At 40.7% G+C, this 12,375-nt stretch overlaps 1 protein-coding gene across 2 annotated transcripts in view; it reads right to left on the bottom strand.

Annotated features, from left to right (window-relative positions):
* Positions 1-1,905, bottom strand: part of LOC311064527 (interleukin-18-like) — a 2,747-nt gene extending 842 nt beyond the window's left edge. Inside the window, exons 1-3 of one of the 2 annotated variants that reach the window (XM_084084388.1) lie at positions 1,815-1,905; positions 1,237-1,401; positions 99-256 (exon numbers count right to left, since the gene is read on the bottom strand). In XM_084084388.1, the coding sequence (XP_083940514.1) occupies positions 99-256; positions 1,237-1,363 (285 nt within the window). In that variant the 5' untranslated portion in view covers positions 1,364-1,401; positions 1,815-1,905. The remainder of the gene's footprint in view (positions 1-98; positions 257-1,236; positions 1,402-1,814) is intronic. The other variant, XM_084084387.1, reaches the window with a different exon arrangement.
* Between the last annotated feature and the right edge of the window lie 10,470 nt (positions 1,906-12,375).

Genomic DNA, 12,375 nt, shown 5'->3' with positions numbered 1-12,375 from the left:
AATTTTTGAATAGTCCACCGAAAGTCCATCCCCCCCACCCTCTGAGAGCCCGTAACGTCCCTGCATGAAATGGACATGATGTGACCATGAACACTCACCAGGGTCTCCACGTGAACTTTATGTTCCTTACAGCTCACAACTTTGAATGTGTCATGTTGTCTGACGTAGAGCATTATTGGCCGCCCTCTGTTTCTGTCCTCTGTTTCATTCGTAGGAATGTTTGATCCTCTGTAGTTGCTGATTGTGAAGCAACAGTCTAAACAATAAAGGAAAGGGGAAAATGAATTAACTATTTCTTCAGTACATATATCTGTGTGTGTGCGTGTGCGTGTGCGTGTGCGTGCGTGTGTGTGTGTGTGTGTGTGTGTGTGGCTGAGCAGCATTAATGACATGAGTTGTTAGATGCTGTTCATTGTGTTTCCCCAGGAAAACAGAGAGACACTAATATATTAATATATATATATAGATATATATATATGTTTAATGTATGGCTAATGCAACATTTATATCCCAGTGCCAAACCATCTCCGGAAACATTTGCATACTGTAGGCCTACATACATACCTGCACACACTTGTCTGTAATTGTGATATTCTGTAATACTGCTTTGCTGTTATTGCTTCACCACATTTATATTAGTGTTAATTATTTTAATGCTTTTAAATTATACGTTTGGAAGGTCTGATAAAATTAATATCAAATGTCTAAATAGTGAATCAAGCAACCTAAAGTACCCGGGCCCGCCCGGGGAAACTAATGATCCTTCCAGCAGACTAAATTCTAAGAGACAACGCCTGAGAGCCAAGTCAAAGAATCGTAGTCACAGTCCTAAAGCCGAAAGCAAACAGCCCCAAGAGCACCTTGCGGAAGGACCTGCCCTTCGAATACTACAACTAAACGTCGAAGGCCTTTCTGCAAGTGGGGCAGTAGCCCAAGCCCACTGTGTGCTTGTGGAGAGGAGCAAACTGGAGCACATCATAGAAGTTTGTCCTCTCCAAAGACTGAAAGGAGGATTAGTCACCCTCCATACAGCAGACCAGGAGGCAACTGCTTGGCTTAAGGACTTGCATTCGCTAAATAAATAAATAAATAAATAGCAACCTAAAAACTGTCTGAGGTGCTCACAAAAGCCTGAGTTGACGTTAAAATGTTAATATTTCACTTTCAAACATGTTTGAAAGTGAAATATCCCTTTAAAATATGACAATAGCTCTGTCCAGGTTGCTGGACTCTTACCAGCTGAATTCAGCTGCTGTTTGCTTAATGGTTCAAAGATCAACTGGTCTTCTTCCCCAACGAGCAGAAAGTTGTTGTCCTTGTTCGTGATCCACATCACATTGTTTTTCTTTGTCCTTTGAAACATACAGTCTGACTGTATCTCTGTCTCCTCCCATTGTGTCTCTGAAGATGTGAAAGAGAACGACACATTATCGTCGCCTTGCTAAACTAATGGACTATGTCTTAAAAAAAAAAAAACAATTCAGGAAAAATAAAAAACTGATCCAAAACAAAACTATATGATATTTCTTAATCATTTCACCCAAAATGTTTATAATAAATTATGACTATTTAAATAGAAATAACACTGTCTGTGCTTAAATCAGTAAATAATTTGGCATAAGTCACAAAACCATGTGACTTAGGCCCAAAAAAAAGCCTATTTTGGCCTAAGTCACACTAGGGAGTAGTAGCCTCCCCCTAGCATGGCACGAAGTGACGCGCTATGAGCTTGTAGATCTGCTATTTTTTTGAATAGCCAAAGTATAAAATGACACGGATGCTTTCACGGTCTTTAAAGGGACAACATCTAAAACAGACATATTTACCTTTAAAATAGAACGTGTCACCCTTTATGTCATCAAACTCCACATGGCGGGTGATCTCACAGTCCATCGCTGTAGTAGCTCTTCTTCGCTCTCTCTCTCTCTCTCTCTCTCACTGACATGCACCAGATCAGATCTCCTGAATGTTCTTTTCTCCCCTTTAGTAAACAGAATGAAAGGACAAAGGACTTCTCTCCATCTCCCCGTCTCTTTTTTATTTTTTTCCTCTCTTAAACACCCAACACCAACACCCATATTATCAAATGCATTCGTTTGTTGAAACACGTCTTGAAAAACAGGGTTCAAGAGGTTAATAAAACCACAGCAACAACAAACAAAAGAAAGCTATATTACAACATGGCAACGTGGTCACACACGTACAGCAAGACAACAAGAATGCAGAGTTTTGCAGAAGAAGATGAAGAAATTTAGCGGATGATGAAGATGATGTTGATGATGATGAAGAGGATTACAACCAGTGGTGTAAAGTAACTAAGTACATTTACTCAGGTACTGTACTTTTAATTCATTTTGAGGTACTTTTACCGTACTAAAGTATTTCCAATTTTCAATACTTTTACTTACACCTCAGAGGCAAATATTGTGCTTTTACTCGAATACAACTTACAAGTATTAGAAAACTTTAGTCACTAGTTACTTTGCAGGTATACATTATTATATCGTAAAACAGACCTATTCTATACGCGATATTCAACGCGATGCGACGCGTTGTGAGCTTGTAGATCTGCTATTTTCAGAGGGCAACACCCGAGCGCAACCAAACACAAAATGACTTGTCTTTTAGTTCTACTGGATCTCTTCTCCTCTAGTCCCTCACTGACATTTTAGTCTAGTTTTTATTTTTTTGATGAAATTGTCAATATATTTAGTCATAGTTTTAGTCGTCATAGCTTAGTTTTTATTGAGTTTTCTTCAGTGAAAAAAGGTAGTCGACTAACATTTTTCGTCGTAGTTTGTAGTCGACGAAATCAACACTGCACAGAACCCAGCGGAGAGACAGATACAGGTTTTTTTTTAATCCATTTTATTATGGACAACCGCTGGTCCCCACTCTGAACTGCACATCCTCCGGTCATAGACGACACACAAACCCAGTTTGAAGTCAATTGGTCAGCCAGTGCCTGAGTTATGCCCAGGCCAGGACAGGACAGACACACACACAAACGCGGACGCGCACACGCCAGGGACGTGCACAGATAGACTCTAGGTGGCGCTAGAGCACCTGCCCTTTGCCCTCTTGACCAGAAGTGCCCTTTTTTTTCCAGTTTACAGCAGGGGTCTTCAACAGGGGGTCCGGGACCCCTAGGGGGTCCTCAGAGTTACTACAGGGGGTCCGCCAAATCTTTATGATATGATTTTTCTTTTTACCATAACCACTCGAAACCTAGCATCCCTTTTTTGAGGACAACTTTGGCCAAAAATAGCAGATCTACAAGCCCACAACGCCGAGGCGTTGTGGGCTTGTAGATCTGCTATTTTTGGCAAAGAGGTATAGGTGTAGAGGGAAAAAAGAGCAGACCAAGTAAATAAAAAAAGTATAATTTACTTGAGCACCTGCCCCTCAAAATGTCTGTGCACGCGGCACGCCACTGGCACACACACACACACACACACACACACACACACACACACACACACACACACACACACACACACACACACACACACACACACACACACACACAGGTTTCATGCATTTAGAGATTGATTGTAGTGTTGATAGATTGTTGAAAGTAATAGGCTAATGATGAGAGCAGAGCTACAACGACGAGGTCAACGACAAAGTCTTTCAAACAGTGTTGTTTGCAGTGGTGGCACTAAAAGAAAAGTACTCAAATGTTTTACTTAAGTAAAAGCATCAATACTGCAATGTAGAAGTACTCAGTTATATATCAAAAGGCCGGAATTCAAAATTTACTCCACTTGAGTGAAAGTACAAAAGTATTGGTATCAACAAAAGTAAAAGTACTAAAATGTTTGAAAATAGCAAAGCAAAGCAAAGCAAAGTTTGTTGTTTACCCAGGGTGTTGGACTAAGTGCGGAACTTATTTACAGCCAGACCCTGCATGGAAGCCTTGCTCAAGGGCTATTCAGCGGTGATTCATGATTGATGTGATGAATTGGGGAATCGTACTAGGGACCTTCCGGTATCAAGGCCGCCCCTCTAACCACTAGGCCACCGCTGCCAGCAGATCTACAAGTTCACAATGCGTCACTGTGAGCTTGTAGATCTGCTATTTTCAAATAGCCTATGTATAAAATAGGGCTAAAGAGGTTAATGTATGCTTTATAATGTAATTATTTATATCTGAACAGTAACTAGTAACTAAAGTTTTCAAATAATTGTAGTGAAAGTACAATATTTGCCTCTGAGATGTAATGGAGTAGAAGTAAAAGTATAGGAAATTGGAAATACTCAAGTAAAGTACAAATACCTCAAAATTGTACTTAAGTACAGTACTTAAGTAAATGTACTTTAGTTACTTTACACCACTGCTCATTGTTATACGAATTAAACCAACTAGACCATACCCGGTCGGCGCAGCGCATCCGTGGGGGGATATGCGCACATGATCTGGCAACCCGGGAGGCAGTTTGTCCCATAGCTGGGCAGCCGCAGCTATGGGACGACATTCTTTGACACAAAAACGCTAATAAGAAGCTGGGATTTGATTAAATTGAAAAACGGGCTTCACAGTTGCGTTCAGATTGTAATGGTCAATGGCTGTGTGCAAAATCAGAGCAATTGGTCCAGCCAGTGAGGAGAACCGGGTATCTTCACTCACTCACGTACCACTACAGAGGTTACTAGAATTATAGTAGGATAGTAGGATAGACTCCGTTCATCTGTCTGTATTCAAAGGCCTTTGTCGCCCTCATGTGGACAAAATGAATCACTACAAGTGGAATTCATTGGATACTTTATTAGCAGTTTAACAACGAGATGACGCAACATGAAGCTAGTTTGGACAACATAAACTGTTAAGATCTACAAGCTCACAATGAGACGCGTTGTGAGCTTGTAGATCTGCTATTTTCGGCGCGTGACACCGTCGTCAAGTCACACGTTAAATAGTAACCATTTGAGCACTTCTGTTTTTTCTTCAAAGTAAAACCGGACGTGGCCACAAGGACTACTCCTAAGAACTACATGTTCCATACACCATGGGTCGCTAAAAGAACTACATTCTAAGGACTACATTTCCCTGACACCGTGGGTTGCTAGAAGAACTACATTCTAAGGACTACATTTCCCTGACACCTTTGGTCGCTGAAGAACTACATTCTAAGGACTACATTTCCCTGACACCTTTGGTTGCTGAAGAACTACATTCTAAGGACTACATTTCCCTGACACCATGGGTTGCTAGAAGAACTACATTCTAAGGACTACATCTCCCTGACACCTTTGGTCGCTGAAGAACTACATTCTAAGGACTACATTCCCCTGACGCCATGGGTTGCTAAAATAACTACATTCTAAGGACTACATTTCCCTGACACCTTTGGTCGCTGAAGAACTACATTCTAAGGACTACATATCCCTGACACCATGGGTTGCTAGAAGAACTACATTCTAAGGACTACATCTCCCTGACACCTTTGGTCGCCGAAGAACTACATTCTAAGGACTACATTTCCCTTACACCATGGGTTGCTGGAACGTCACACATTTAGACAACGTATTGCTGACGTAAGTAAGTAAGTAAGTGTAGACGAGAGTAGAGTATGTTCACTAGAGGGCGACACAGTCCATAGAATAGAATTAAAGGCATCATAACCTCTGGTTTTTATTCTATTCCATACATTGGCAAATGGTGGCCCGGGGGCCACATGCGGCCCCCACCTTCACTTAATGCGGCCCACAGGTTAATATCAGAATAGTGATATATTATTGATTTCAGCTGTTATGATTCCTAACATACAAACATGACCCGCTTTAATGACTTCAGTCTATATTAGTAGCTTAATGACCAATATTAAAATGATATTGTCTTTTCTATGTCCAATGTATTTGTATTTAAGTTCATACAGTATAAGTATAAATGCATTTGAAATTAAATCAGGATTCCAATAAAAAAATAGCAAAGACTGGATTCTAATTCAAAACGCGTCGCACTGCGGCACGTTTTGAGCTTGTAGATCTGCTATTTTTTGCTACTTATGTGTGACATAGAATGGTCCGACACGACAGTATATGCGATGTGGCCCTCTGGAGTGAGTGTGGAAATATAGTGTCCCTCTATATCATCACAGTTGCCCACACTGCTGTTTTATTCTATGGTATTTTTCTTTTTTATTGTATTCTATCAAGTCAAAATGTCCTCTTGTTTCAGCATGACAACATTTTTCATGATGACAAAATATTGTTGCGTTAAATGTAAACTATTCAATTGTAACATTGTTGCATAAAATATTATAAATATGATCTGCCAATTTGTATGTTTTTCGACCGACAGCATTGATGGACATTTAAGTTAAAGCTGTCATAAGATAAATGCGAAAGAAAGAGATTGTTTATTTTATACCCAACTGTAAATAGTGTAGATTACATCAGTCATATTAAACAAGCATATTAGACAAACCAAATGCAAAGAAATATTGGAAACAATTAAAAGTTATATAAAAAAACACTGATTTCAATTTGTGTATCAATGGTGATTGTGCAGAATTAACAGTCATAACCTGTGAATTTAAGCACAATGTGAGACTGTGAATAATAGATGCATTCCATTTTATTTTATTTTATTTTATTTTAGGCAGTTCGTCTCCTCTGTGCCTTGTCTGAAATTGCACCCTTCTACCATAATGGTATTCATTTAATTATTCTACCATATTCATCTGTCAATCATATTTATTAATGTAATTCACATTTTCACCCTTTATTCTCAGTAATTTAATTTATATGTCAAAAATATGTAGTTTTTGTTTTTTTAACTTTACTGGAGTATTTGCAATTTACAGTACTTTTACTTCTACTCCATTACATCTCAGAGGCAAATATTATATGTTTTACTCCACTACAATTATTTGAAAACTTTAGTTACTAGTTACTTTGTAGATTTGGTTTATCTTTCCACTCAAACAGAGAGCGTCTCCTTTCAAACCCCAATGGTTCTAATCAGCCCCCCGCCCACAGGAGTGGCCCAATTCTCTCACAACTTGCTACAAAAATCCCTCATGAAAAACTATATAATCTCCTACCTTTCATTTTCAACCTTCACATGTGTCTCCTTCTCTAATAATCAAAAAGTGCTATATATTTCATCTCGCAATTTACTTCCGGATGGTTCGTTTTGCACTTTTTTTGCCACATCGGTCACGGGAAAGAAATAAGCGCTGCCGTGGTCTATGGAAACGAGCCCAAAAGTGCACCCAAATAAGCCCAAAATCGCTTATACAAACAGTCAGACCTGGCAACGCAGCCTACGCCAATCATGCGTGAGAGATCTACAAGCTATGGGGCAGAGACGCCACCCTATCTTAGCAACAACTACAGCGCTCACTCTCATTGGTCGTGTCACGCTAAGAGCAGTCTCCAGACAATGGCATCGCAGACAGCTTGCTGTTACCGCTGTAGCCATCACAGTTAGTCCCAGCGACGACGGACAGGGCGCTGTGATAGCTGCCATGTCGCTAACGCTAACGTGGTTGTCATGCCTGCAGCGGCTGTGCAATCACTTTGTCAACAATGCACGTTCGTGTGGTGAATGTCAATATTGCTGCTCAGTTAGTCCATTGTAGATGGTGTATGTTTGTGTGTGTCTTCTGGAGAACTATGTAGCTCGCATGTTAGGCTGCATTATGGTCATGTAGTAATTTCAGATAATTTCGCTCCAATTACAGCAGTGCTTATCAACCCTTTCACGCCCCCCATTCTGTTTGACTCCGTTCCACAAGTACATATTGTGAAAATAGCCGATCTACAAGCTCAAAACGCCTCACGTTGAGAGGCTTTGTAAGCTTGTAGATCGGCTATTTTCTACATGACTGCCTCTTTCTTACATTCTTTGACAATGTGGCCCATGTTTTCATAGTATAGTTTGTTGACTACTTTTGTTGCAGAAATGCTCATTTCCTTTACTTTCCTTTTTTTATTGTCTCCGCCAGGCCGAAAGGCATGGCGCAAGACTATGTTTCACCCCCTGTCCGTCCGTCTGTGACAGCTAATCTCTCACATCGTTGACTTGATCGCAGCAAAATAACAGCCCGATGAGTCAGTGAGAGCTGGATAAACGAGGTAAAATGTGTCAAAAGGAGTCTGTACGGCTGTCGATAAATGAACACATGACGTCGGTGGGAGAGGAGATATTGTGTCTTTTGGACAAACAGCAGCGTCGTGCTGATGTTTGTTGTGTGAAGCAGCTTAATGTCAGAGTGTTTGTGTTGGAGCGCCTCAGTGCGGCTGCAGAGTTCATGTGCAACCTCTTCCAGAGAGAGACAGAGACACTAGAAACTCTGCTGGGGAAAAAAAACACTGCTGGGCATTGACTTTCATATGGACATTGATCTACACACTGCAGGTATATCTGCTACACACACAACATCAAACTACACACTGCAGGTATGATGCAGCGTTTGCATTACAGCCAGCATGCCAGCGTAGTTCCCATATGGTTTCAAGGTGGGCTAAACCATATGGACCCCATGTCAGCAATGTCAGCGGCATCCACTTCAGTCCCAACTGCGATGCCTGTGATGCGACCGCACACATCGCTGAACCAATGGTAGCCCACGGATGTTTCCTCTGGGGATTTACAATCTGCCCCTCTATGCCACATATCATCACTACAGGGTCTTCACTGACCGAGCCACGGCCCCACTGACCCTCATGACGCTACGCCACTTATATGAGTTGCCAAGTGGCCGCGGGCGCTACGTGGGCGTGGCCGCGGGCTAGACGCGAGCCCCCGCGTAGCGGGGGCGAGCTTCTAGTTATTACAAACCCTACATTAACCACTTCAGCCCTATACACATTTCCATTGCCATTTGAAAATAGCAGATCTACAAGCTCACAATGCGTCGCAGTGCGACGCATTGTGAGCTTGCAGATCTGCTATTTTCAGTGCCCAGCCCACTCTTCCTGTGACGTCGACGCGCGCGCCCATCGGCAAGATCAGAGGACCGGCGCGAGCAGAGAGCCTCGGCCTCTCTGTGTGTTTGTCACAAGTCTCTGTTCTATAGGCTCTATGCACAGCAGCCATATTGGACAGAAATTGGGCCCCTTCCTTGCTTCCTTCACAGGTGTTACCAATGACACTAATGAAGGCTCTGTTCCATTTAGTGTAGCACAGTGGTTCTCTGGCTTTTTAATTTCAAGGACCCCCATAACTCTGAGAGTGTACAAATGGAACCAAATGGACCCTCCCGGGTCCATTTGGTTCCATTTGTACACTCTCAGAGTTACACCCTCCCAAGGAACCATGAGGGTCCCTGGACCACACTTTGAGACCCACTAGTGTTTCCAGTGAGCCAACATGCACAATATCAGCACCCTGACTCTGTTTGACCAGAATGGAACAGAGCCTTCAGGAAGTAAGAAGGGGCCCAATTTTTCTCCAAAATGGCTGCTGTGCATATAGCCTATTGTTTAGAAGTAAAAAAGACGGTTAAAAAGTGAACTAAACAACTAATAATGTAACATTATTCCACATGGACGTCGAGTAGAGTTAACAGGGTTTAGGTGGAACAAGCTGTTAAAACCCTAAAACCAGAGAATTGTCTCCAAACAAACAGGTGCGTTCTCTCAGTTTGATAGCCTGGCTAATTAAAGTGCTTAGAATTAAAGGTATAGTTGGTAACTGTTCAGGATGTAACTAGTAGGATGTGTGAAGTGAATATATAATATATGCGTTTTATTGAGCTGTGTTTGTGTGATGCTGACACACACATTGTTTGATTGAAATTTGTATTAGGCAAAAACATGCAAAACATCACAATTACATTTATAATACTTTGTCTAAAAGGTCCAAACAAGTTGTTTGTTTCCATTGAGGTCCTTGGTATTCATTTCATGACAGGCCTAGTCAGTGCTGGAACGTATGAGTACATGTACTCAAGTACTGTACTTTGAGTACACTTTTGAGGGATTTTTTTTTTCTTTTACTGGAGTATTTCCAATTTGTGTTTTTTTTACTTCTACTCCACTACATCTCAGAGACAACTATTGTACTTTTTACTCCACTACTATTTGAAAACTTTAGTTACTTTGTAGATTTTGATTATTACTAAACATAATATTAAACACTTCAGCCATTTCGTCCATTTGAAAATAGCAGATCTACAAGCTCACAATGCGTTGCGAATTGCGATAAATTGTGAGCTTGTAGATCTGCTATTTTCAAAAGATTTGTATCCATTTGAAAACTTAACCCAAGACCTGAAGCCGATTCTACATGTCTGCTAAATCCCTATTCTATAATATTCTGAAAAACGTATGTTTCTATATCAGTGGTGCTCAATCTTTTTCATGTCAAGGACCCCCAAATTGTATTTGGCCCACGGACCCCCATCTCAAAACATTTTGTTCCAGGGGGTCCCAGAAGCAAAGATTTGAGATAAAAATATTCGCTTTAAAAATACATATATTCAAAGATTTGCACACATTTTCACGTTTTTTCAAAAATAGCAGATCTACAAGCTTGTAGATCTGCTATTTTTTAATGCTTTTTAGCTCAAATCAAAAAATGACACAGATGCGTTTCAGGTCTTAATGGGTTTTAAAGTACATTTTAATGCCAATACCTTGTGGTATGTGACACACACACACACACACACACACACACACACACACACACACACACACACACACACACACACACACACACACACACACACACACACACAGCTGAGTCAAATGACTAATTGTAATTGACATCAGCAGCAGGATTGGAAGTGACAGATCTATTGTGTTGTGTCTCATGTTCTCTCTCTGAACATATATGACATTTTTAAAGCAACACACAAGGACAAAAGGGTTTTAAATATGTTTATTGAGGCTGTTGACCCTGTGAGGAAGTTAAATGATGTGTGGGTCACGTGTCTCTCCTCTGGTGAGGTGCCAAGCGCTAGAGGAGGAGGGATGTTCATATTTGTATCATGTTTTGTCTTTTTATAATGTGTGAATGAATTGGGCCTGTGTGTGTGTGTGTGTGTGTGTGTGTGTGTGTGTGTGTGTGTGTGTGAGAGAGAGACATAGTGTGTGTGTGTGTGTGTGTGTGTGTGTGTGTGTGTGTGTGTGTGTGTGTGTGTGAGACATATAGTGGAATCTATTCTAAAAATGTGTTCTAAATCCTAACAGTATGTTGCTATAATATCAGTGGTGCTTCACTCTGAGTTACAGACCTTTAAGGGTTCATTTGGTTCCATTTGTACACTCTGAGTTACAGACCTTTAAGGGTTCATTTGGTTCCATTTGTACACTCTGAGTTACAGATCTTTAAGGGTTCATTTGGAATTGCGATTAATATGATTGACTTGTGTTTTGGGCATTGAACACATTTCTGTTTGACTTTCAGGCTTCCTAATCAATAAGTTGCACAGGGCAGCTATGACAAATAACCTTAATATACAAATACATTACTGGTTTATTCATTTTAGAGGTGTTAAAAAGGTCTTAAAAGTCCTTAAATTATGACTTTTTAAATGTGCAGATACCCTGTATACACCTATACTGTATGTTGGTTTGTTTACTGTTGAGTGAGACATTAAGCTTATCACCTGGGGACCCCCAATATAATTTGTGGGGTCTCCCCCTGGGGGTCCTAACCCCCAGTTTGGGAACCTTTGTTCTACTACTCAATGCTCAATCTATGCATTATCATTGTATGTTGTAGTAAAATTGAATCATTTACAGTAATAAAAATGTTTAAGACAACTAAAAAAATATCTTATGATGAATCTGAATGCCCCGCCCCCTGCACAATAGCTTAAATGTGCTCTAAAAATAAAGTTTGACTTGATACACTAGACCAGTGGTTCTCAAACCTTTTCATGTCAAGGACCCCCAAATTGACACTTATTAGCCCGCGGACCCCCATTTGAAAAGATAAGCCAGGGGACCCCCATAATAAGAGAGGATTTTTTACGTCTCTAGCAGTGATTCTCAACCATTTTAATTTCAAGGACCCCCAGTTTGACATGCATTAGGGCTACGGACCCCCATTTAATGGCATTTCTATCTCTGGGACCCCTATATTGTAAAGTCTATGTTAATGTAACTCTGAGAGTGTACAAATGGAACCAAATGGACCCGTTAGGGTCCATTTGGTTCCATGGGTCGCTTTAAAACATGTGTGTGTATATATTCAGAGATTTGCACACATTTTCCACGATTCAAAAAATAAATAGAAGATCTATAAACTCTGTGTGCAAATCACAGGTCCATTTGGTTCCTTTTGTACACTCTGAGTTACAGATCTTTAAGGGTCCATTTGGTTCCATTTGTACACTCTGAGTTACAGATCTTTAAGGGTCCATTTGGTTCCATGTGTACACTCTGAGTTACAGAGCTTTAAGGGTTCATTTGGTT

Source organism: Gymnoscopelus microlampas, assembly GCF_963454915.1.
Source record: "Gymnoscopelus microlampas genome assembly, chromosome: 17".
Lineage (NCBI taxonomy): Eukaryota > Metazoa > Chordata > Actinopteri > Myctophiformes > Myctophidae > Gymnoscopelus > Gymnoscopelus microlampas.
This window is presented reverse-complemented; position numbering and strand designations above follow the sequence as displayed.